At 37.9% G+C, this 27,968-nt stretch overlaps 2 protein-coding genes across 10 annotated transcripts in view; one reads left to right on the plus strand and one right to left on the minus strand.

The window, feature by feature from the left end:
• LOC133515994 (sex determination protein fruitless-like) overlaps positions 1-10,547 on the plus strand; it is a 104,637-nt gene extending 94,090 nt beyond the window's left edge. For 7 of the 9 annotated variants that reach the window (XM_061848654.1, XM_061848651.1, XM_061848652.1 and 4 more), the window contains 2 exons: positions 545-665; positions 3,516-7,201. In XM_061848654.1, the coding sequence (XP_061704638.1) occupies positions 545-665; positions 3,516-3,835 (441 nt within the window). In that variant the 3' untranslated portion in view covers positions 3,836-7,201. Of the gene's footprint in view, positions 1-544; positions 666-1,691; positions 2,833-3,515; positions 7,202-8,103 lie in introns of those variants that run through there. The other 2 variants (XM_061848653.1, XM_061848659.1) reach the window with 2 other exon arrangements.
• Positions 10,548-11,938: 1,391 nt separating this feature from the next.
• LOC133515993 (uncharacterized) overlaps positions 11,939-27,968 on the minus strand; it is a 31,951-nt gene continuing 15,921 nt past the window's right edge. Inside the window, exons 2-5 of the mRNA XM_061848650.1 lie at positions 15,268-16,764; positions 14,052-14,236; positions 13,216-13,430; positions 11,939-12,966 (exon numbers count right to left, since the gene is read on the minus strand). Coding sequence (XP_061704634.1) covers positions 12,732-12,966; positions 13,216-13,430; positions 14,052-14,236; positions 15,268-16,764 — 2,132 coding nt within the window. The 3' untranslated portion in view covers positions 11,939-12,731. The remainder of the gene's footprint in view (positions 12,967-13,215; positions 13,431-14,051; positions 14,237-15,267; positions 16,765-27,968) is intronic.

Genomic DNA, 27,968 nt, shown 5'->3' on the forward strand with positions numbered 1-27,968 from the left:
CTACCCTTGGCTTCAATATGACCAAACGCAAAACATCATGTACTGCAACGTTTGCCGGAAATGGGCGCACGAACTTACCGTCACTAGGACTTCGTTCATTGAGGGAAACGCGAACTTCAGATTGGAAATAGTGAACCATCACGATAAGTGTAAAGCGCATAAATTTTGTCAAGAACGTGAACATACGCAGAGTCTGCCTCATAGGAACGATGCCGTTAGTTAGTGCAACTCTAGGTTTATATAACCGGTGACCGTGAGAAATATATTAGGGACTATAATTAGAACTTTAGAACGCTGTGATGTTTCTGCCTCGATGTGAACAATATTGACATTTGGAAAGTGCCATTAGCAACAACCAAAAGCATTTATTTAACAATCAACGAAAACTTCCATATTATATTAAAATAGTGATTATGATCTCAATTATTGTTTTGTTCTATAAAATATGTAGTTTATTATCAAATAGGTGGGTATTTCATACATCGTGGTATTGTACAAAGCAGTGAATATTTCATGTTTATACATTGCACTGCGTTTTTTCCAGGGTATGGGTGTCCCGCCAGAAATGGCAGCCATGCTATCGCAGCAGCACCCGCTCAACAACGAGGCCGGCGACGGCGAGCCGCTGCTGCCGCCGCACCCCGACCAGACCGACACCATCGACGGTGAGTTCCGACTCCACCACTGCAAACCATGCGACCACCAAATATACTCTCATGACGTACGAGTTACGACGAACATAATTTTTTTTTGTAATAATAATTCAGAATCCGCATAGTTTGTGGTCGTTTTCATCATATTGCATAGACGTTCAAAACAAAATCATAGCCATAATTTTCATGTTCTTACTGATATTGACAAAAAATGTTAATTATTCAAGTATAACTTAAATATTCTTATGGACTGAAAATATAGGCTGCGGTTTCAATGCTTGCTAATAACATTTTAACGCTTTCACTTTCCAGGGATAGTCAAAAATATCTAGGTGCCCAAGTATTAGTTCTCGTTTACATAAATCCACAGTGATTACATTTAAACTTTTAACCGCTTAGAGTTTTTCACGAGCGTGCTCGTGTCGCCGCCGGTACGAAGTTACACGAAGTTTTGTCGTATTTATCAGACTGCGGCGAAATGAGCTGGATATTGTATATCTTATATATCAGACTACAGCGGTTAAAAGGTTAAGGATTATGTACTTAAAATCCTAGATATTATTGAATGTATACTGGCGACGCATGTTATCAACCCTCGCATGCTTCACATCGACGCTTATCAATTCACTTTAATTTGCATCAACCATATAGTTGTTAGCTTTTGGGTATATTTTTTTTATTTATTTTTAGATTTCTTAATACTATGATGAAGAAATCGGTGTGGTAAAATATTTCTAATGGTGATTTGACGCCCCTGCCGTGGGCTTAGGGACCTGTTTTCGCAATAGGCCTTCGAAATAAATTATGGGTTTACTACTTCTAAGTATAGATCTGGAATTATCAACCTTATAAATCGCTATATATACATTAACAATGGCAGGTCAAAATTGCATGGTCAGGAAATGCAAAGGTTATGTTTTCTACAATGTGTGATAAATTCATATTTGACGTATAATAATTTGAAACGAGTTCGGTGTGATGTGAGATCTAGCATGCCCAACAACTGACGTACAGTGAAGATATGCCATAATCTTACAGGTGACAACCACGGCGTTAACGAAAATAGTATGCCTCAAGAGTCTCAGCGAAATGTCGATTACATAGATATGTCTATTAAATCAGCGCTCAATTACAGACCTTACTCTGTTCCTGTGCCGTGTTCTGTGTGTGGTAAACTCGTTACGAATATAAAGAAACACATGAAGTCGCATAATCCCGCGCAACACAAATGTCCGTTGTGTCCCATAGTACTGACGCGCGCCGATAATCTTAAAAGGCATCTGCGCATGAAACACTGCTCGGTACTAGGACCTAATAATTGGGCCAATATGCAAACGAAATGTGAACTTCCCTAGAACCCAGTTTTCATTGTTTTTGCATTATTAAAACGAGTATTAATTAACTGATTTTATTTGGTGGTGTATGGATATTGTTAGGCTGTGACTTTATGTGGCGAAACATTTTCGCGTAGGTGTTATTTATTACTTCGGTTTAATAGCGTCTGAAAGCTTTATACTAAACCTAGATCTGTCTAAATCTCTAAGTAGGTTCATCTAAAGTGCATTTACTCATTGGTTCTAACAATTTGTAACTTAGTCTTAAGGTGTGGTGTTTTAATTCCATTCTTCTAATAATAAATCATATAAAAGCGAAAATCTGGCAAATGTTTAAACCGTAAGAATGGCTGAAAATAATTTCGTAATATAATTAATCATAAAATAACATTTCATATAATTTGTGCAACCCAACGCTTTGAGGAATTCAATTAAGTCCGATTTTCGCTTCGCAAAAGTACTATTTACATGACTTATAATAGAATACTTTCCTGTTATGAAAATGTTTTCGACCGATCACTTGTATTAATTATGTCTAGTGTCTATAATATGTACATAATAATGTTACGTACCAGCGTATGCTGCCATTTAAACTAAAGATCTTGTACAAATCGAACATTATGATCTCTTGTTGTTCCTCGTAAAGAAGCCGTCTGACCTACTTAACTCACTGGTCAGTTGGCGACGAAGACTGATTTTATTATGTAATGTTGAAACATACCTCTTAATTTTAATTTATTTCGCCTTTATATCATAATGAACTGACTGCAAAATGACTTGATTAAATTTATTGTAAGTCTGTCGTTACCGTGTATGTTTGTTGCAAATATATTCCTTTATTTATACCATTTCTTTTCTTTTCACTCCCACTCCATGCTTTTTATCTATCAATTCTGGCTAACCGATCTTCCTTCCTCTCTGGAATCTTCTGCGGATCATTGGGAACTCGTCAGCAATTAACATCTCATGCAACTGAAAATAACACTGACTCTATCAGACACCGTTTCTTCAGTATCATTGATTCATTTATGCATGAATCTCCATTGGATAATACGATTACTTTGTTAAAAAATATCTAAATGACTTTTGATTTCAATAACTCTTTTTAGTCTTTTGTATCCGTTATTAATGCTTTTTAAATAGTACTAGGAGAAGCATAGTACAGCGTTAACAATCAATAACCAAGCTTGAATAGTGCTAAACTTACTATAAATATTGTTTCAGTCGACCCTTGTTTGCGTTGTTTTAAAGTTGCTATTTCATTGTTCTAATATATGAAGTATATTTCTCTGAAATTCATTCGCATTACACGCCGAATGCTGCAGCACCAACAGAGTATTATTAGATTTCGTTCTATATGCGAGAAAAGCAGCATTCGTAACTTGAGATCGGCGGTCACGTCGAAATGTTTGAGGGGCAGTTGGCACTGTGGCATGGCGCGGTGTGGTGCGAAGGACGCGACGAGACGGGTAGGGGAGGCGATCCTCGAGACTCGTCTCGGGCTGGAGTGACGGCTCGCTGGTTGCAGGCTCGAAGGGCTGGCACATGCGGCTGACGTTCGAGCGCGTGGCGGGCGCGCTCAACCTGCACCGCTGCAAGCTGTGCGGCAAGGTGGTGACGCACATCCGCAACCACTACCACGTGCACTTCCCGGGCCGCTTCGAGTGCCCGCTGTGCCGCGCCACGTACACGCGCTCCGACAACCTGCGCACGCACTGCAAGTTCAAGCACCCGGCGTACAACCCCGACACGCGCAAGTTCGAGCCGCCGGCGGCGCCGCTGCCGCCGGGGCTGCCGGCGCCGCAGCCGCCGCTGTTCGCCAACCATCTGGACGCGGGCTTCGACTGATTGTCCATGTACTGGCTCGGCCTCGACGCTCTGTGAGCGCGAGCCCGCCGCCAGTCCAGACTTTACCGTTGTTGATGTGTCAAAATTTTAACGGACCGTCTCGAGTCGAAACTATTTCCTATTTAGGATTAAGCTGAAGTGCTATTACTTAAGCGGGCCTTAATGTTGAGTTCTTATTGTAGCTCGTTCGTGGCGAGCGATTCGTTTAGTATTGTCTCGGTTGTGCATTTGACTTGCCCCAGTGTGACCTTACGCGTTCCGCGTGAGGAGCGTACCTATCGGTCTATATAACTGAGAGTGGATCACTCGAAGTGTAGGTATATAAGTAGGTAAGCTAATATTTCTATACCAATTGCTATACGGGAACGGGCAAAAGCAATAATAATATGATGTTAATTTTATTACCATATTATTTTTTATATTGTATCGATAGGAATCTTAAGCTATTATATCGGGTAGCGGTGCGACCGCGAGTGATGCTGGCCGTGAGCCGTAACGGGCCCCCTCGGGCCGCTCTTCTTGTTATATTTATTCGTTAGATGGGGCTCTCAGCCCCGTAGCTAATTGTATTTGTGTTATACATCCTACGCGCGGAGTGAACGACAACTAAATGGGATGCGAGGACTGGCAAGAGATTGTGATCCGTCGTTGGTCAACGACATATAAATAATGACTGAATCTCAGTGTAGATGCATTTGTAACTCTATGAGGCCTTTGCAAGATGGATATTATTAAGGATTTGTGATGTATTAACGGATAGCGCCTAAGGAAACATACGAAAAGATTTTTATACTAGACTATAGTTGATCTATTTACGGAGATTGTTTTTTATACTTAGATATATCGTATTGTCTGATTTAATATACTTTTATATTTACATTTATATACCATATATATATATTTTATTTTGATTTATTGGTGTTGTTTGTTTTTATTGATTGGACATAATATGTAACAAGATGGATTTCGTTTATATTGACTTGACGGTTAGACGTAGTGTAATGAATTGATGATGTTAACGTATTGATTATTTTATCGTCGGTAGGAGTTACAGTTTAGTTGATGTAACGGGCGGGCTGCGGCCCGCTCACGTGTGATCGCCTGATCGGTGCTTGGGGTCAAAGACCTCTTTCAATTACTTTAAGATAGGAACGTGTCGAGGTTGCGCATTTAGTAACTAATATTGGCATTCTACGATTGGGACTAACCTAGCATGTATGTATGTATTTTCAATTAAGATTTAAGATTGTTACATTTTTAGCTAAACACTTAGAGTGGTACGATAACTGAAATGTGATAAAAAGGAATGGTGCTAGAACCAAGAGTGTTAACACGCTACGATTCGACTCCTATTATAGAACCTATGATTAACGTTTTAATGATTAGTTATTTTGCATTAACGTAACGTAAGGCATCTAGCATCCGGTAGAGGTCGCATCCGTCAGACGGGCAGGGCGCGCGCGCCGGCCCTAGAGATTACAGTATCACTCGTCATTTTCACCTAAGTTTTCAGATATCTTAAAATTTACTAAGATAAAATTAGAATTATAAGACACCGGTTTAAAAAATTCTGACTAACGGCCCGATTAAGATACTTCAACTTTAAGATACTTCAAATATTAGGTCTAGATACGATATGGATCGGACGTGTCGGTGTCAAAAGTGACGTTTCTTCAAATCATATAGTTCACTTTTGCCACTGAAATATCCAATCCATATTGTATCTAGACCTTATATTGGACGTATCTTAAAGTTGGAATCGGGCCGTATAAGTGTCATCAAAATTTCAAACGGTGTATGTAATATCCGCATCCAAATGAAATCCGTGATCGTATCCCATAACTACGAGGTGGCGATGCTGTTAAGTAGCTGTGAACATGCAATTTCACTTGTGCAATTTTTTAAAATAGTCATAATTCATAGCTAGATATACAATTGTCTATTGAATATAAGGGGCCCACTTGAATTATAAGTACTAAGCTCCCCATCTTCCATGATGACATTACTCATAGTAAGTTACTCACCAAATATTTCTTCCTCAAAGATTTATTTCTCATTTTAAGAGTTTGTTGTTTAAAGTTTATTATATTTTACCTCTCATTATATTTTATACCGTGGGCGCTTATTATTTGATAGCATTTCATACTCAGTGCAATATTACTAGTTATTTAATTACGTAACCAAACTAAAGGATATTTTAAAATGTAATTAATGTCTTCGAAAGAGAGTTACTACTACCTATTTGTATATTTACATAAGTGAACTCCTAATTTCTATTTCTACCTGACGAAACAGTTTGGGTTACGGTGATGTACAGGTTTTATAGCTGGTAATATTAAGGATTAGCTTGTTTACCTCTGCCAATCGTAATAGTTACGTACTGTTAATAATTTATTCGCGCAAGTTAGTGTATTGTTGGTTGGTTGAACAGATCATAGCTATCCGGCGGGGTCCATCGCGTCCATGCGTGTCTGATCTCCCTTTGCATTCGACTCGGCGTTCGCTGCAATACTCGTGAATGCCTTTTATATAATTACTATCGAGACCAATTTTATAAACGGCCTTGCTGTAGCAAAGGGTCGAGTGGTAACGTAGATATTTTAGATGAATTAGGTTAGGATACTATGATAGTGTCTGGCCCGAACATTTCGGAGTATCACATCGTTTGGCTCAGAAAATATCTACTTTTGATCTCTTTTCAGCTTTCAGAAAGTGTGCAACTTAAATACTACTTATGGAGACCACGTAATCGGACTTAATGAAAGCTAAATTATGCCATATGGAATTTATACATAAGGTTAACGAATTACTAAAATTAGTCTTATGAAAATGAAGGTCTTGTGGACCTAGTCACTTATTTGGCCAATTGAATATTCCAATTTATTGTATATTAAAATAAAAATTTACACATTATTATCACAAGGATGTGATCTTATCATTTAAAATTCAATGGAGTGCAGGATGAGCTATACGGTTATTGTCAGGATAGCAATGGTCTAGTTGTGTTTATTTTGTTCTTTATAACATTAGCAAATTTGTTATAGTGTCGTATATCACAATAGTGTAATTCTAATAGGCCGGGGGCGTCAAATCGTGTCCTAACAGCTGATTCGTCAGACTTGTTATATTTTTACATGAGATTTTATGAACGATTTGTTGTTTATGAATATTTTATTTAATGTTTTGGTTTGATGCCTCCATTTACAGTTTAATTTAAATTATTTTGTTTTATGCAAGCAGTTAATGCAAATTATTATTTTTCACATTGTTTGATGTTATGTAATGCAATTTTAACATGTTGCAAACTCCTGCATTTATCTGTTGTATTTATTACTAATTTTTACATTAAATTGTGGTATGTTACAATCCGTGTAGTTTCAGTATGTTGACACATTCCCCCCACTGGTCAGTTTGTATAGTACGCCATGTGATTCACAGCCTATTTCTAATTTTATTCATTAATTATACTGGTACGCTGTGATAAAGTGTCTCCAAGGCTTGGTCTCCATTTGACACCGTATGCTGCCTCGTATCTACAGCGTTGCATTGTATGGGAAGACAGCAACATTGCTATAGAACTTGACGTTGTACGCATGCGTTTGGCGTCAACCGAAGACCAAGGCCCGAACCTTGTAAAAACCTATCGTTGCGTGCACCGCCCGACGGTCGCTTGCCGTGCACAGTATATCGGCCACCAAAGAATTTACAAAGAGTTTCATGGGAATTAATTATTTCCCCAGGCCAAATTTTATTAACATATCATTCTAAATAAAAGCATCTACAATCTCTATCTAGAAGAGTTTTCGAATTGTAAAATATGCTCCTAATTGATTTGTATCTATTTTGCCTGTCATTATCATATACCTAGGGCACTTAAAAGTAGACTTGAGCTTTTAAACGCCTGTTTGTTTTATATGGTTGCATTGCAAACCATCACGCCTAGAAAGCCAATCAACATTTTGGCAGCATAAAGAACTCGAATCCCTTAACTTGATACGGCGTTTAATATATTAACGCGAAAATTGTACAAATTACAAATTTCGATGACGCCGATTGTACTTAATGGCCTGGAAACCTGGAATGTCCCTTAGGACCGGTTGTTTAAATTTTAACGTAGGTGGAAAAAAAATTGAGCCATTGGTGTCACATTTTTTATCGTAGATGTAACCCGTCCCTAGGATTGACTTACGCTTAAAATAGTAAGTTAAAAAGTTGGCGTCGTACTAAAACGCCAGGTATTGTAGTGAGATGGAGGCGGGTTGTTGCAGAGCGGCTGCACGCTGCGGTGTCGGCGCCGGCGCCGCAGTACTCGTACCACAGCATGTTCGTGGCGGCGGCCGAGAGCGCCGCGCTCTGGCGCTGCAAGTCCTGCGGCAAGGAGGTCTCCAACCGCTGGCACCACTTCCACTCGCACACCGCGCAGCGCTCGCTGTGCCCCTACTGCCCGGCCACCTACAGCCGCATCGACACACTGCGCTCTCATCTTCGTCTCAAGCATGCCGCCTTGCTGCTCAAACATTAAATCAACTACACGAACGCGACCCGACCCCTACTTTGCTCTATACGTGACCACGAATTTAAGGCGTATACCATCGATGTGATGGCTCGTTTTTATCGTTATACTTTCGTAGATAGTATTGATGTTGAACATGCATTTTGCATTGTAACGTAAGTAGGTAATACATACCGCACGTTTTGTGCGTTTTATTGCTCTATATACCTAGGTAAGGTTTTGTTTTAATATGCTTTTATAAACAGGGTAAATTATTCATTACATGGGTTGTCCAGATGAAACTTTAGATTCTAAAGTTGCACTAGTTTGTGCACATAATTATAATAATCTTTCGTGGGACAGATAGATACCTAGGGTAAAGGTAAGTACGTTTCATGCTAACCAACCAATCTGATTGACACGTTAAACCCATTCTGCACTTGGTATTAGAATTCAAATCCAACGTATATTAACGTTACTGTATGTTTAATTATTTGTGAGATGTAAACATGAAACCACTTCAGGATTTCATGGCAGCATAATTTAAGAAACCTGTCGTCATTTAGAGAAATATTCTCAGATGCGGCGCCATAAACTTATTGACTCTGCATAGCTGAGTTCAACATAATCATTTTCAATGTGCTAATGAATCACTAGAACGATGGTGTTTTACGATTATATTAGGCACTATAATAGAAATTTCCCATTTTACATGTAGGAACATTAAATAAAATCAGTGTCATGTCAACAGGCCTAGATTTAGAGACCTAGGGCCCCCAGGCACTTGGTATGGGACTTAGAATTTAGGAGGGCCCCCTTCTCCATCTCAAAACTATTGCTAGGTAGGTTGCCCGAGTCCCTAGGCCCGAGCCTTGTGGGCCTAGGCGGAGATCCAGCCCTGAGTGTCAAACTGTTAGGTAATGATCAACAGTATCTAGGATTTACAATAGATGTAAGGGAAAGCGAGGCTTAACACCTTAAGACTGAAATGGAAACAACTTGTGATTGATGTAAATGTTATGAAGCGTGACCTGACTGTAAATAAGTATACAAAAATTCTACTTTACGTAGGTACAGTCAGCGTCAAATACTTCGTAGCAGTCAAAGTAGCCAAATAGTTCGGTACACCATATATTTAGTATGGTGTACCGAACTATTTGGCCACTTTGACTGCTACGAAGTATTTGACGCTGACTGTACAATACTAAGTATTTAGGTATTTAGATAGAAAATATTCAGGAAATGCGTTTCTAAATTCGAAAGTACCTAAATCGGCCGTGAGCCGCATGCTTCGAAAATTAATAAACCTCTGTCTTAAGAATTTTCGTCCCATAAGATATTTTTGTATAAGCATTGTGAGCAAGTGACGCGATGTATTTAAAGTAAATGTTTACACTAGCTGTAATGGTTGTAACCAATATTGGTCATCGTCATCGTGTATGACAAACGTATCCAACACCAGCGTTTCGTGTACCTATAAACACATTGATATCTATCTAATTCTCATTTAATGATCAGTCATCGTAACTTACAGTATCGAGTAGTTAAGTAAATGTTTAAATTAAGAATGTAATAACTGCGCTGCGCAAAATTCATATGCAGACCAGACAGCAAGTAAGAATGACATTATCAGATTAATAATTGATACCTATTGCTATTTCTCCATACCATTCCATTTTCAAAATGTTATAAATTCCAATCACTTCGCTACATTGTCAAATAGTAATGTCATCCTTACTGTAAGTAGGTATAGGAAGTGTGCATGAACTGTAGGAGGCAGCACAAGAGCCGTCAGATTTTTGGCGCGAGGCGTAAATGTGATGTTGTTGTTCCGATGTAGTCCACAAGATGGCAGAACCTGCTATGCACAAGAAAACACGTGACGTGTACATGTGCATGTTTATGGTTCCGATTCAGGCCACAAGATGGCAGACCCTCCAACACGCGCGGTCCCTATCTGTTCAGAAATAAATACGTTTCCCGCCAACGGTGACGGGAGTTGCTGTGCACTGAATGTGGTAGGAACAAATTAACGTTTTATGTTTTATCTGTAGTATGTTTAATTTTGTTATCAAATAGGTAATTACAATAGCTGTGTCGAATTTCAGTTTATAAACTTTGACTCAGAATGTGATGTTATGCTGTTTTATCTTCGCGTAATAGATAGCGCAAGATTTTGGTACATACGTGTAAATAAATTCATCTTTCATTAATTACTTACGTCGTTGTTTCAATTTGTGTCCCTCGGTATATTTAGCAAGAACGATTACTAAATACCTACCTATTTATTTTGTGTTTATTGTCATTTATCACAGGTAGGTATTTATTTTTTCATCACACTTGCTCGAAAAAGATCTTATTTCATGCAGGTGTGCTGAAGGACAAAGGCCTATTTTGTTCTCGCGGGAGTTATAAATAAATAAATAAATAAAAGCCGTTTAAAATATTTTTACATAATTTTCAATCGTGGCTGAATGCCGAATAGGTCTGTGCCTTCGATGCCTCACCTGCCAAGAAATTACAAAATGGCGGACGAATGTATGATAGGTATGTCACCGTATTTAAAAATTATTTCGCTTAAAATTTAGTTTTTTCATCGCAAGTGTGATGAAAAACATTGTGTGTAACTCCGGAGGTAAGAATATTGCAAACTCGGGTCTTAATTCCCTCCAGCCTCCGGCTGTCGGGATTACATTTCACTTACCCCCCTCGTTGCACAATGTACTATAATTTTAGTTTAAATATTACAAGGTGGGCTCCAATAACTCGACTAACTTTAACCACGTCTCGCGGCACGTATTACAAGTAAATAGCTTCAAATTGTATCATGTATCAACATAGGTGTTTTTTCTGGAAAAAAATAATATATCAATAGCATTTATATGTACCTACTGTAAAGGACGCAGTGGTTTGCGCTTCTCACGGGTTACAGTACCACAGCAAAATATAATGGTAGAATATCAAAGTGCGGCGGGTTAATTTAGCAGCCCATTTTGTATTAACCTGTATTATTGAAGTTTTATTTATGACACCGAGGTAAGTATAGGGACGAATTTTTAAAAGTAGGTAATAAAATGTATATATTTATTCCTACCGATTTGGTCCATGATGTCTAATTCCCTAAATGTCTGTTTCCACGAATGTCTATTTTCCTGATCGTCTAGTTCCACGAGTGTCTATTTCCCCGAATGTCTAGTTCCAATGCCTCTTTCTGCGAACGTCCATTTCCGGGAATACGTATTTACACACTGCACCCACGGGGTCCCAAAGACCCAACCCCTACCGCGAAGTACGATAAATGAAAATTTGCTATCTCCCTCCCTATCACACTTGCAAAAGGGATGCAAATAGCAATTTTTCGAACTTCGTGGTTATAGCCCTGTCCACCTGGCCTGTGGCTGCCCGACATTTGTCTCCATTTAACCCGCCTCTCTAGGACTTTTCTGGCCCAACGGTTATCGGTTTTTCAAGCTATGTAGCCTGCCCATAAGTTCTTATCCACCGGGAATTAGGCCCCATGGACCGAACCGATACCTCAGTTATCGGTATGTACATTGCTTATTACCTCTGGTAAGGTGGCAATATCCACCTATTATGAAAAAGGCATAACGTTTAATAACACAATTTATTGCACAAAATATGAACTAAAATAGCTTAGGAGTTCTGCCTCTCTATTAGGCATTATGTAGGTACCTTCCTTAAAATTACAATTATTACGAATTATTTCTATTTACTATCGAGGGCAGGTGTAATATAGAGCGCTAGTTATAATTAGTAACTAAATAAAATACAATTAAATATTTACCTAGCTATACAAAAATTACAACATTATAAAATATCTCGTCATTCACATACACGCACAATACAGTAACTATTACAACACATACACAGTCAATTTCCTAATCATATTTCATTTAGCTCTGAATATCCGAATTAAACATGGCAAAATATGGCAAGTTTAATTCCTTAAATTATTGTCTCCGCGGCAAACTTATTCAAATATAAATATTAACTTCAAATGGCAAATCATAATGTCTAGTTATCGACCTTCAAGCATATTTGACTACAATGCTAATATGATTTACGCAATACATGTATAGATTAGTAAAACCGATGAGCCTATCTATAGATAGCTCTATCACAGTCTATGACGCCTAGCCTACCCTATCGCGTCTATTAATATTCGGCGCAAAGTCATTGTTCTGATGGACCTTGGATAAAAATGCTGCAAAAATTAAATGTAGTGACGCGCTTAGCACACTGCATCCAGTTCGCACGTCGCCGTCGCCGACGTGAGATCTAGTTGTCGCTATATACGCACATAGCGGTGTCTCGCTCAAACATCGGACGCGACGTGCGAATCGGATGCAGTGTGTCATGCGCCTTACTGTTTTATACGTAGTACTATTCCTCTAGCCTCTGGACATTGCCGCTGCTGCCCGGCGAGGCCACAATGACGCTTGACTCGTTAACGCTAACTTCACTCTTGTCTGTTTGCTCGTCGCTCTCTTCTGAACTTTTCTCGCTCGATACCTCGGTGGACACGTTCCCGTCGGAATCAATTTTTTCGGATGCTGTACTCTTGTTTTTGTTTTTCTTGAACTGCTCTTCCATTTCTTTAAACTTCAGTGTAAGGTATCTGAAATAACGACATAACAACCTGTTAAGTATAATTTTCAAATCGGGTGAAAGTGGCATAGGCAAAAATGTTGTACCTTACTAGTTGAATAGAGGGACCTGCTGTAGTCCTTTGGGAACTTGGGCAAGTGCGGCAGGATGTACTTGTAGAGGCTCACGAAGAGCTGCGCCGTGTACTCACAGCGCACGATGAACCACCAGTCGCACGTGAGCGCTGCTTCAGAAGCACAGACTACGGTGTTAAACTTACTTATCGACTAGAGGCCCGCTGTAGTCCTCGGGGAACTTGGGCGAGTGCGGCAGGATGTACTTGTAGAGGCTCTCGTTGAGCACGTAGAGCTGCGCCGTAGACGCGCAGCGCACGTTGAACCACCAGTCGCACGTGAGCGCGGCTTGAGAGAAGATCGTGCCATTGGGGCATAGAAACGACGCCTGTCCACCGTTCAAGTCGCAATAGTGCCACACCTGGAAATATAGTAAAAAAAAATTTTTCCAGTATAGTCGAACACATGTTGCAAATTCGACGTAGGTACCTATTCTGGACAGAGTCTGGCACGATGTTATTGAACGAGCTTGATTTCCGACCTGTTACCGATGTTTTAAATAAATTTAAATAAACACAGTTTGATCACGGCGGCCACAATGATACAAAAATCGAGTGTTTGCGAAAATAAAATCGACTACGGAGGTCGCGGGTTCAAATCCTGGCTCATACCAATGATTTTTTCGGAACTTACTATCATTAAATCAGGTATCCGCCGGTTAAAGCGGATGAACCTACACCTTAATACGGCTTTAATTTTCAACACTGACAAAATACTTTTTCATTGAGTTTTATGGCCAATTTTCCGGTGATATAAGCTAAATAAATTCCAGCTGTTTGAAGTAATAAACGAGCCCTCAGAATTAAATGTTAGCGATTTCATACGATATGTTCTTGCGTAGCCTTTCGAAGCCTTTGTAGCATTTCGAAATCGTAGACGTTGCCGGGGATGGCTGTGAACTCGGAGTAGTGCACATCTATGGGGTCCAGTATTTTTTACCCATCGTTCAACTGAATACAGGTAAACAAAACTTCCAACTTGCCTGGCAGCGAGTCTCCGGATCCGCGAAGAAGCCCTTGTAGCGCTGCGTCTTGCAGTTGAAGGCGGTGGCGGGGATGACGGTAAGCACGGGGTAGTCCACTCCCGGCCGGCCTGGCGTACCGCCCTCGTCGTCCGAATGCGGTCGTAGCGGGAACGACTGAGAACTCGTTACCTCTCCCCGATAATCTGAAAATAGCGACGGTATTATTTGTGATTTCTGGGTATATGTGGGTCTTTACTACAAAAAAATTAGAACGTTAAAGGTTGGTTATGGTTGTAAACCTTAAAGTGCAAATAGTGACGTTGTCACAGTTGCAATAGATCGATTCGCGTTGAATGATGGATGGTCAGAAATTAGAACGAGTAGAAGTTTTACATACAACACTTCTACTCGCTCTATTTTCTTTCTATAACTTTGCAACGAAAACTAGTATAGCTCGTCCGGCGATTCAATATTAAAGAGCCATAAAAATATAAAGATAAGCTAATTAGTTATCTATTGTAAAAAGAGCGTCAAATGATTTCTTTGATTCAATGTCAAAACACACTTAAAATTACAAATGCCATAATAAATATTAGCGGGTAGGGTTGCAATAATCAGGAATCTCTAACTAGTATTCCGCTGGAACTGGTTTATTTATACTATCTGCAAACCAAACTGAGGACCAAGGTTATATCACTATCTCTCTCACTTTTGCCATAACCACGTAGGCGTGACTGAGAAGTTTTAGAACTCCGATCGACGATCGTTCCGTTTGGTTTGAGGACAGTGTTTGTTTCATTATTTTACTAATTATTACAGTTTTGACAACCCTATGCAAGTGTGAAGATATCTTTTGTTTAAGGAACATAAAAATCATTTTAAGCTTTGATAAAAACTGTGTTTAGGTCTAAATTCGACCGGTCTGGCTTAGTGGGTAGTGACTTAAATTCACTTCTTCGTATTACGATATCACCTTCCGAAATGAAAATGCTATTGTAACAAGTCTTATTGCTGTTTGCTATAAAGAAGGTGGATAAACTATACGTAAATGTTTATGCTAAGCTTCATGTCGTTTTAAAAGGATTGCGTAATTTCGATTGTATGCGAGCGGCTTTTTGGCGACGGTTGCGTGCTACTCTTAACTTTCTTCATTCAAGCTATGCTGCATTTGGCTTTGCTATAAAACAATAACAAATTAATAATTATTTTGTGAAGTGTTTATGTAGTTACTTACCATCACTATCGATATGTTGCGAGGGCTGGTTAACAGGCGCTAGATATTGCTCTTCATGGAGGTCCTCTGCACTTGCCACGGAGGCTGGGGTAACATTTATCACTGGTTTTACTGTCACTTCAACTGCTGCAGGTGCAACGAATGGCTTCGGCGTACTTAATACGGGCACTTCTACTTCATTTTGCGGTGGCATCGCTTTTAATGCATTCAGCACTTGCAGTAACGTCCTTATTGAAGATGCGACATTTTCTCTCGTTATAGGTTTGGGAATTGATTTATTCAATTGCAATGAGTTCAACAGATCTCCTATCGTCATTGTGCTTGCTGGAATAGCAGGGCTGTCATGTACAGGTTTGTAAGTGGGTTGTTCAACGATATACTCATAGTAGTTCGGCCTATAACCGTTAACATCAGGAACGGATGTCGTTTCAAATACTTGAACTGGATGCTGTTTCTGACTTTCAAAATGGGGCAGTGGTTGATCAGGCAAAGTCGTATAAGCTGGAGCTTCTGTAGTCTGAGTGTAACTGACAATAGGTTTAAACCCGCCGAGGATATCGGGCTTTGATATATCAATGCTAGGTCGCTTTTCGTAATAATTCTCCGAGACTATCGATGGTTGTTTCCTCGCGATTTGCTGCTGGACTTCTACATTTTCATACACATATTGAGGTCTCGGTCTAGGCTTTATATAAACTGGTTCCTTGGATACCATCACAGGCACTGCGATTGGTCTTTTAGGAGCGTCATAAACCTGATCATTGTGCGGTAACACTTTTACTGGTGGAGTTTGATCGTAAGGCACTAATTTGTACTTAGGCGCGTGGTCTTTTTCCGAAAAATAATACTGTATGTTAACGGGATCGTCATTTTGCTGTAGATTTAAATACGGTTTGTGAGTGGTAGCTATCTCCGGAATATTTATTGGTTTGAAGTTGAGTGTCTGAGTTAATCTTCCATAGTTCTGATTTTCTAAATGACTATGCTCAGATGTAAATGGATTGTAATTTGGTACTTTCGGTGCCTGGTTGTAAGTTACTTCCTTGTAAATTTTAGTCGGATTTGCTGACGCTATATTGTAATGGGTGAGCCTGTTGCCTTGGTATCTAGGTATGTTTCTATAGGTTGAATAAACTATTTTCTTAGGCTGACGATCCGGCAGTTGACCAACGGTACTGCTCTCAATTATCTGGGCTTTTTCAACTTCAACGTTTTTGTATGATTCTGGGGTAGGCGTAACTAAATCATTAGCATAGTAGAAAGTCATGTAAGGTATCAATCTCCTGTACCTCTCGTTTATGGAAAGCTTTGTAGAATTTATTTGATTGATTTTTCTACTTTTAGTGTAATTAGTCGTAGCCGCTGGGGTCATTTCCGAGCGAGGTGTCATTGGTATAAAGCCTTTTTGCATGTCGACCATCATTCCGCCAAACATTTTGACTTCCGGGCTGTTTCCATTTGATGACACCGTAATTGATGTAACTATAGATGGTATAACTGAAACAAAATAAATTTATTTCAGACAACTTGAGGTTTATACACGTTAGTTATCTTTAAAATTTTATTTGAGCTTAATCTCTCATATGCCGAAACCAGAGTTTAGAGTCGGGATCGAAATCGTATACAATTATATAGGATCTGAATGGCAAATCAGGTCCAGTTTCTTTATTGGTACTTTACAGTTACAGGTCACACAGGTACATTTGAAATTATGCTAGTTATACACAATTTTTTTTTATTTATTACTTTCATAGAATCATCGACAGACATGCTTGGTCTAGAAGTAAATATTTGTTTTTTAGCGCATATTGAGTCGCTTTCAGTCAATTTAATGTCATTAGGAATTTTGTTCATATTTTGGACCCAATAACACAGCCTAATCTTAGCCTTAATAAATTCAAATTAATTTAAATTTGGATTAATTTCCACTAATCGATTTAATACGCATATCTCCACTTAACCGCAATAAGTAGATAGTATGCCAAAATACAAAAATTGCACCTGCGCCCGTTCCCTTCAAAACGGCAATGGTTAACTCTAATAGATGTATTGTTTGTACGATTTACTTATTGGTAACTGTTACCTGTTCGAGACTTAACTTCGAAATCCACCAAGGGAGGATAACAGCCACAAAAGGAATAAGTACTATTTTAATTTTGATAAGGCGCAGCACAATAGGTAGTCAATAATGTCTGTCTAAATGTTACAAATTAATATACCAAGTCATAATTTGATAAAAACAATTATCGAACCCATATTGTTTAAAGAATGACCTTAACAAAGTTAACGATACGGCTCCAGCATGCGGTTGCCTTGGACTTCACAATAAACGAGTGATTTGGTAGATACCTCATTAGATCGTATCTGTTTCCATCACGAATCATAATTAAATCATAATAATTAACAATCACTTAACCTACTTTTGTCAGAAAGTTGACAATGGTAAGAATATCTGCGTGGACATTGAAGTCCCCTACAAAGTTGAGCAAACAAACGCTCAGTCGTATCTAACACACTTTACTATTCTCAAATACTTATATCATACATAGTAGGTATGCACTTCATTATTGCCTAATGCTCGCGCAATACGATATCAATGAAAATCACTGATATAATTATAATTACAATGCAGCATCATATTAATAAACATCTTACACTTTTTTGGCTGGGGTAACACCTGTTTCGTTCTACTTTACTTGCTCTCGGTGAATGCCTGTCTCATCGGTTTCATAATACTTGGTTAATAAAATCAAACTATTAGAACATCAATCATTATCTTCGGTATTCTACTTAACCGTCGAGGTCCCAGTTAAGTAATAAATTTAATCGGTTCAATAACATTTTACTTTCATGGTCTAAATTCCATCTCTAAATTCGTGGGTGAAGACGCGAGATAAATCTTAAATGTTCGTTAAACAACAGTTATGAAATTGAATGGTACTTGAATGAGCTACGCTTTGACCATAAATACAGTTCTAGTTCTTAATATATGAGTAGATTCGTTACTTCACAACTTTCACTCCAAAAGTGTCACAACCACGGACAGTGTCTTACCGTTATAATTATAAATAGATTGCAGGAGCACAACGTTTTATAGTATTATTGTATGATGCAAAATTATTGTACGGAGTAGTTTATCGGAGCTTTATGATGTGAGTAGATGAAAGATTTTAGCCAAATAAGGTCTTTATAAATAAAATGTATTTTGCTATAAGTACCTACGGCTAATAAAAGAAGACAGCAGCTTGATAGCTGAAAAATTATCTATAATTTTAACCTATTCAAAAATTACTTTCTGTATTAATATAAAATACTTTCATATCCCACTTCCATACAAAATTCCACCCCCTTTCCAATCTCTTAAGGCATGATTTCTGTGATAAAAGCCATCCTTTGTACTTTCCCGGGACTAATCAGTTCAGCGGTTTAATCTTGCAGAGGTAACAGACAAGTTACATTCGCATTTTTAATAAGTAGGGATCAAGAAAATACCTATTTTAAGGAAAATTGCTTTAACTTTCGTAACGCGTCAAGTGAATAATTAAACTAAGTCATGGACATGGTCATGAATCATGAAATGCAAATGCTGTCGTCACAGCAAGCAACTACAAAATAATGAGTAGGTATTTAGAAAGGCAGGATCGTGTGTCGTACGCGGGCAGGTAAAGCCTTGGAGAAGTGACTGGCTCAGCGAGATCCGCATCCTGGATACATTGGTTCATATCGGTAATGATTAATCGCTAACCGTTAAATTTAATATTGAATACGAATCTATTTAATTAGGCGCTATGCTGAAAGCATGACTCTAGTCTCCCGGAAGCAATAAAAAGTTCTAATCTCTACGTCGACGTCGTTGTGTTTCAACCTGTGGATCATGCCATGAAGCCTCTACAGGGTGTAGCATTGCATTAGTAAAATATAAAAACAAATATGTTACCAACAGCAAAGAGGTAGCTGATACTATCATTTTAGGGGAGTCCCGAAAAACTGCTCTACATTTTTCTTTGAACTGACGGCAGTTTCAACTGTTTTATAGGTATAGGATATATTGAAACTGAGGAAACCTTTTAAATCTTGTAAATTACAAGAAACTGCCAATAATCTGACATTAATCAATCGATGATATTCTGCTTTTGACAGGATAGTTATTTAAACAATAAATATAATAATGAAAATGCAAATCAGACTATGAGACTGAGAGGTCATTAAACGGGAACCCATAGTAAGTATTTGGGAATTGGCTGCTCTTTGCCCTTTACGACGGATGGTCAGATCTATTTAAAAATGAAATAAAATAATTAAAATATATACAAAAACCTGAAAGGAGCAGGCGCTGGGGATATAACACCCTGTTGAAGTGAATTCATTAGTAATCTCATCATCAATTAGTAATATGTCATTTCATAAAACCAGAGATGTGACTTATTTGAAATACTTGTATTTAAAATGCAAATACAAAATGCAAAATACCTATTTTGTATTTTGTATTTAAATACCTTTTAAAGAAAACTATTTTGTATTTTATTTCAAATAGTTTTTGGGACCTATTTTCTATTTTCAAAATACAAAATACTTTTTATTAGGTGAAGTAAGTAAGAGTTACAATCTCTTCTGACGTTACAATCCTTGCAACTCTCTCATTCTTTTATGGCGACCGGTCTGGCCTAGTGGGTAGTGACCCTGCCTATGAAGCCGATGGTCCCGGGTTCAAATCCTGGTAAGGGCATTTATTTGTGTGATGAACACAGATATTTATTCCTGAGTCATGGGTGATTTCTGTTTTTTTTTTGTGTATTTATTCACTATGATTTTTTTGAAACAGGGTTTAACACTATAAGCCACTATTGAAAACCTCTAGGGTTTATGTAATAGTTGGCAAGATCGCGCGGACCGATCCGCGTTTGCTTAATACTATTATTACATACTTAGTTATGTTTTCCTGTCGAAGCTGTTATTGTATCTATTGTTTAAATATCGACCTTATGTATATGTACTTAAGTATTTATAAATATTTATCATTGTCTAGTACCCACAACACAAGCCTTAATGAGCTTATTACTGTGGGACTTAGTCAATTTGTGTAATAATGTCCTATAATATTTATTTATTATTTTAACATGGAACTGGTGAATCTGTTTAGTAACGCCGCAAATGACCACAAGCGTAGCGAGAGATTAAAAATGTTGAATCTGAAGCGTTGCAAGGGTTTCAAGGCACGAGAGGTAAACAAACTTTTCTGCCCTGGTGAAACACAAACGAGACGTTTTCACCAACCAACGAGAGGTATATACTAGCTGTAAAACATTACAAATCTAAATTAATGCTTTTAATAATTGACCGTTAAAAACCATCACTTAAAATAAAAGTCCATTCAACCGGTAAACATGAGGAGACACAAAATTTGTACTCTAGAGGACTGATATACACACTATTTTTAAAGAATAAAGAAAGCCTTTCCAACTTGTAAATTCCGAGCAATACTAACTTTTTAATTCAGACTAGGTATTCACTATTTAAGAGTATCTTTTATCGCAAAGTATTTGTATTTTAAAAAAGCATTTTGAAAATACCTATTTTGTATTTAGTATTTTAAATACAAATTTGAAAACTATTTTGTATTTTGCATTTGAAATAGTATATCAAGGAAGTATTTGTATTTTGTATTTAAATACTTTTTATAAAGTATTTTTCACATCTCTGCATAAAACAAAAAACATCTAAGTACATTCGCTTAATTGTGGTTTAGTTATAAGAACAATTTGACCTTTACAATAAGGTTATTCACGTACCTGCCCACGTAATAACCAATTACTTATAGGTCCTTTCGTGCTCCAACGTCATGACAGTCGTACCTAGGTATAATGCCCCTGCCACACGATTTCAAAGTTCAATTGCTTACTGCCCTCCAAAAGATAATTTGTAGACCGCCAAACGGCCGCAGCCCTCAATTTTATTTGTACTGCGGTTTGAGATTTGATTGTAATGCATATTCGCATAATAAAACAAAGGTTGCAAATAATTTAGTGTAGCCTATCAGTATTCACACCAAAGTAATGCTATAAAATAAATGGTAAAATAAGTTTCTATCAAGAATGAAACTAAGTTCAGAATTGATAAATATTTAAAGTTTGTTACTAAGCGATAGGTTTAAATCTTAACAAAAAAATATAGAGATAATTATTTTTTTACTTTTAAGGGTTTTTTTTAATCCAATAGTTATTTCAAGTATTTTTTTTTTAATATATATATATTTTTTGCCACAAACGCTTAGATTGTTTTGGAAAAGAGCCGATACTCTTAAAACTGCTAGATCGATTTTTATCACGTAAAGAAAACCGCATAGAAATCGGTCCATGTTTGAGAGCTACGATGCCACAAACAGACATGACAGATAGGCAATAATTCGTTGAAACAGGAATGAAAAGCTTAATTATATCACTATTGTATACGATACTTTGTGTACAATTCAAATAAAATAATATATTTTTTTACTATAAAATCTAAAATTAGTAAGTATGTCAGTAGACAAAAATGTAGTACAAAAGACATAAACGCGCGACTTTTTAGTCCCGCCCGCCCCGCGCCCGTTTAGTCATTTCGATGGGAGCGCGGCGGCACGTGATTGGTATTTTTTTTTATAATTGAGTACAGCGTATCGTGCCTACTGAATATTATAATTGAGTTGGGAGCCCATTTATGAAAAGAAGGTACGCAATTATAGTTTGCTATATGAAATCTTAATTCGACTATTACAGTCGATGAGTAGAAAATATACTATTAAAGCTCTTCTATGATATTAATTATTCTTTTTTCAAAATTGCTTTATCTAGTTGTAAAATAACAAAACAATATAAAATAATTAAACAATCAACGTAAATTAAACTGACATTGCAACGTCACAGTCAACCTTGGGACTGTGAGAGCCAATATTTGTGCCTTTCCATGAGAGAAGGGTCATTATGCTCATTTCTAGTTAAAGATTTTTATCCGAGAAAGAATAAATAATGAACTTTTTTTTATTATTTAAAAATAAGTATCAAAATATATTTTAAATAAGTATAACAAAACGCGACACGACGGTCTCATGCGAAAAATAATAGAGTAGGATTGAAAACCATCGCGGAAAGGAAATGCCGAAAAAAGTTACATTGGATTAAATAAAGAATTGGATAGACGTAGACTCGCATGTACCAGGAGATAGGAAAGGGAAAAGGAAGGAACTTGCATTCTAAGGAAAAGATTGGATGATACTGTACAGACAAAAGATTTTCTATTAAATTTGAACAAACATCTAAATTTTATTATAGTTTGCCATATAAAAACTATATAATCAGAGTAAACGATCGTCATAACATGAACATTATTAGTTCATTTACACACTTATAAGCCTTACTCTAGTTGGTGGAGTACCGCCGATTTAATCATCATCATCAAAACATAATATAACATTAACCTCCTCTTTAGCCTAAATCACAAATGCCTTCCATGACATCCGCATCCTTTATTTTTTTTCCTTGTATTACAGTATTTAAGTAATCGTCATATCGTGCCACCAACATGAAAGAAGAAGAAATCCTTATCTTACTAAATCTACATTTTTTCGTTTGTTATTTGTTCTTTTTAACTCATACCTCCCACCAACTGTCTTTACCTCATCTAATGTATTTAGGCGTTTTATTATCTTCCCGGATCCGGTGATTGTGACCGGATCCGGTAGCTCCTAAAAAGTGTCGGACCGGATTGCAATCCCTACGTGTTTAGATTTGATGATAATTCAAAAAACAAGTGCGAGTCGGACTCGCGCACGAAGGGTTCCGTAGGTACCATCTATAAAAACGGCAAAAAATTACGTTTGTTGTATGGGAGGCCCCTTAAATATTTATTGTATTCTGTTTTTTGTATTTGTTGTTATAGCGGCAACAGAAATACATCATCTGTGAAAATTTCAACTGTCTAACTATCACGGTTCATGAGATACAGCCTGCGTGACAGACGGACGAACAGCGGAGTCTTAGTAATAGGGTCCCGTTTTACCCTTTGGGCACGGAACCCTAAAAAGTATGGTATTTATGGTCATGATTTATTTGTAGGTATTAGGTAGGTAGCTTATATACCGTATAGACTTAGGATCCATCCTTAACTTCGTATCGAGCAGAAGGATCCTTTAGCCATGGAACGTCACATTTCAATATAAAACTGTTTTATTATCCGCTAAGACATGACGGTAGCTATACTCGTAGTGTTAAACCTTTTACACACGTAGGTTTACAGTGCTTGGACTTTCCTCGATGTAATCATTAATCTTTTTTTTAACATTTCCGGCCAGCAAACAATTAATCGGAAAATTGTTTTTAAGATCTATCTAATGGAATTTTTATTTCATTAATCATTGTCAATGTTACAAAATCGATAAGACCGTTTAAGACATAGCATAACTTATTAACTGCATTATTTTATCCAGTGTAAGTGCTACACTTTAGTTCAGTTAGGATTGTTTAGTTCTAAACGCTATTTTTTAGGCTCTGAATATTATTTTATGTACTTCAACTATTGTACCTACTGAATTTGCGTCTTGTGAATGGCGGAATTAAGAGCATTTACTTCTCGTTGACTTGGTTCGGCCAAGGTCAATATTACTTTGTTTTTATAAAACAAAAATATTCGAGCCGGCCAGTTATTACCACACCTACTTGCGTTTCTTATTTCAGCAATATGTACTACCTAAGTACTTACTTCCGTGATTGGTCTGGTGGAGTGTCGACCAACCAAGAGTTAAGTTTTTAATCACACACAACGTAGTTTTGACGTTTAATCCTATACTGCAAATCAGGTTTTAGTGAAAGACTTACAATACGTAATTGCACACCTACTTCGTACGTGACTGCGGGACGGGTTATGATTTACCTAAGCAGTCTATATTTACACCGTGGGCTCGAGTAACCCGACAAATTTTAACCTACTCTCAAAAAGGTGTTTGACGAAAGAATGGTAGTAGGAAACTATTTTTTATTGTCCAAAAAGACATATTAAAAGTAAGATACAAATGGTAAGAAGTACAATGACGAACTTATCCATTTGAGGGATCTCTTCCAGTTAACATAATAATGTAGTTAACCTAGTAATGGTAGTCGGGTTAAAGTATTTTAGACATTATTAGTGTCCTATAGCCAACTATTTAGGTACCATTAAGCTTGGTTCAATGTTTCCTTGCTCGTGTATGTAGATGAACCGTGATAAACAGAAGGAAGAGGTGGAGGTACAGGTGTAAAATTTAATTTTTATTTATAGGTATATTGTTTTTAAACGTGCAGCAGTCGTTCTAAATCTTACAGTACAATCAAACGTTGGATATGAATGGCACATTCAAGTGGTTTTTGCCATTTGAAGCTAATCCGCCTTACCTTACTCAGTGGTGGGAAGCGACGTTTACCTAAGTAAATAATTGATGAAAATTGATTGTCAGACAATCAAGCCAAGATATACATACTTGTACATTACTGACTAAAAATGTCTACTCCAGAACACAGTCGGTCAGGAGTATCATCATCAAAATATCAATATAAACTAAAGATTTCACCTTTTCACCGCCATTGACTTGATAATGATATAAAGTCAGTACATTTCGTGCCAAGTGACTTCCTACCTTCGTGACTTCATATCGATAAGTCGTGGTTTTGGTCAGGTTTGTATATGTGCAATTTTTGACGTGGCGTTGATGACACTTTATTACTTCATTGTCGTGGCGGCGAAAAGGTTAAGCAGCGCCCTAGCACATCAATAATGCCGCATGAATCGACTGGCGCGAGAGTTAGGTATCCTCCTATGTCTCTCGAATTAGTAATGTGCCAAAGAGACGAAAGAGCCAGCCTGGTTAGGCAGTAATATAGACAGATAAAAAAAATAGCGAAAATTGTGCCTGTTATAAAATCCGGAATCGCCACTGACTTTCGCAGTCAGGAATATAATGTATCAGTGGGGGTGTACCCTTGTTTTGTCGACAACCTTTTCATCGACAACGATCCATCGAAACTTTACTGCTAGTAATATTGTTTGGCGTTATTTTATTTCAACTACTATTTATTTAAATTTATCTTACTACGTAGAAATACTATTTAACGAATATTACTTCATCGCTGATTTGTTTCAAATTATCTTAATTGACACAACTACAAAACATTGCAATCCATTTCTTCGACGTGGGCTTCGACGAAGTGGGTTAGGTTAGGTTAAAACTGCGACTCCCAAGAAAACTAACTGTTGTCAGAAGTGGGTTAGGTTAGAACTGCGACCCCCAAGAAAACGAACTGTTGCCAGAAGTGGGTTAGGTTAAGTTAGAACTGCATCCCCCATAAAAATGAACTGTTGCTAGAAGTGGGTTAGGTCAGGTTAAAACTGCGACCCCCAAGAAAACGAACTGTTATCAGAAGTGGGTTAGGTTAGAACTGCGACCCCCAAGAAAACGAACTGTTGCTAGAAGTGGGTTAGGTTAGGTTCGAACTGCGACCCCCAAGAAACCGAACTGTAGCCAGAAAAGCCACACATTAAATGTAAAAAATAATAATTTAAAAAACCTGAAATGAAAAGTCATGACATGAATTTTATTGAAATAAATCTACTACGAACTAAAATACCTCGGTTCAAATTACCTAGTATCGAGTCCTCGACGCAATGACTCGTCGATGAAATGAAAATACTTGAAACGTCTTTTAAATAATATTCGATTAAATGTCTGTCGGCAATTCAATGGTAAACCACCAGTGGGAGATATTTTTTATCTGCTTTTATATACCCGTAGACCAGTCGTAAAGTTAGTGTTAGTGATTTCGATTTTCTAAGGAAACCTAGTTAGGACCGTTAATTTAAATGAATTAAAATAAAACATCGGAGATTTTTACAAAACCTGTACATTTTCAATTTAATTAAAGCCATTTAGTGATATTTTACCCACCAAACATTGCTTTAAGTACTTCCACATCGCATTCGGTACTATTATATAACAAAAAAGTGTCTGCAATTAACCCATAATTGGGTCATTTGAACAATGCGAGAATGTCATCTCGAGATAAGGACAACAATTTTATTCGCAGCGTCTTCCAAGTAAACGTATCTTTTCCCGCCAACTAGCGTAAATGTGATCTCAAGATTCGAAAGACTCATGCGTAGTCAGTGATCTTACTTGGAGTGGTTTGCTTGAAGAACGCTTGGGCAGTGATGGGAATCTTAAGAACACGACAGGTTCCGCTGCGCGGGCGACGCACGCTCAGCGGACCGTGCACGATGCTCACGCCTCACAACTTATGGGGTCTGCGCGCACGCGCTGCTCTGATCCCATCAATTCGTGACCTGGGACTGGGAATTAATGTCTCCATTGCAATGACTATTTTAGTTGGAATCACTACCTATCTGTAAAGTGTATTGCATGTTGAGAGGCACAAATACAAGTAACATTTAATTGAAACCATTTTGCTCAGAAAGGCACGGCGTATATTGCATTGCATATACCATTAAGAGCAATGTAATTCGAAAACTTTATAAGGAAATTTCCATACAGAGTAACTCGAGTAATCCCTAGATTAGATCGTCAATTCGTAATATTAAATATTCAGTACTTCACATCACTGAACTGACTGAACATGTATTTTTCCTAGGAAACTTTTTTCCGGCCAAGAAGTAAAGTACAAATACCATAACCCATTTATATAGATACCTATGTAAATAAAGTAAGAATGTCCCATAATATTTATTAGTATGCTCTTTAATTTTTCTTACATCTTAGGCTAGGCTTTTATAATATGGATATAAAAGTAAAATACAAAAATAATACAATAATATAAACATATTATTTAAAAAAAACTAACCAAGGGTGCCGCCAGCAGCGGGGCAGGACCAAGCTGCCGGTGGTTAGGGCCGCAGAGAGAGGAACCGACGCGACGTAGGTACTATACGCGCCGTGTCCAAGATTACCGCCTTTTGCATCTGACCCTTGATCCAGCCACCCGCGAGAGTCTCTCTAGGTGGTGGTCGAGACTCCTCGCTATGAGACCGTTCGCTGACACGACTATCGGAACAATGATCGTAGAGTCAACATCCCACATGGCGGTTATCTCGTGAGTCAAGTCTACTTACTGGACTTGTCCTTCTCGGCTTTCACGAGATTCTCATCATGGGGGATGGTGACGTCGACGAGCACGGTCCGACGCTGCAATCGTCTATCAGCACGATGTTAGGCTGATTGGCTACAATAGTCCTGTCGGTGATGATAGATCGATCCCAATAGAGCGTGGCACGACCATTTTCGAGAACTGGCGCAGGTGAGTACTTGTAGTACGGCACTTCGCGGTCCACAAGACCGTATAGGAAAGCAAGTAGCTGGTGAATAATTCTGGCTACGAGATTTTGTCAGTGCAAGTACACGCCGTTAGCAAGATGAGAACAACCGGAGATAATATACCTGAGTGATCCGGGATGGCGGCATGCCAGACAAATGTCGACCGTTATTATTATTTATTTATTACCCCGAAATCGCTAAAAAAACATTTACTTTCCCATAGATTAAATGTATGTATGAAACAGAAGATTATTTTTTCGCGATTTCGGGGTTGATCCCATAGTAAAAGTTGATCAATATGCCCTATATATTCACCCCGTAAATTATTGCAGGTGACTAAATAAACACCTTGTGCAATATCGATCACTAACAC

Source organism: Cydia pomonella, chromosome 3 (genome assembly GCF_033807575.1).
Source record: "Cydia pomonella isolate Wapato2018A chromosome 3, ilCydPomo1, whole genome shotgun sequence".
NCBI lineage: Eukaryota > Metazoa > Arthropoda > Insecta > Lepidoptera > Tortricidae > Cydia > Cydia pomonella.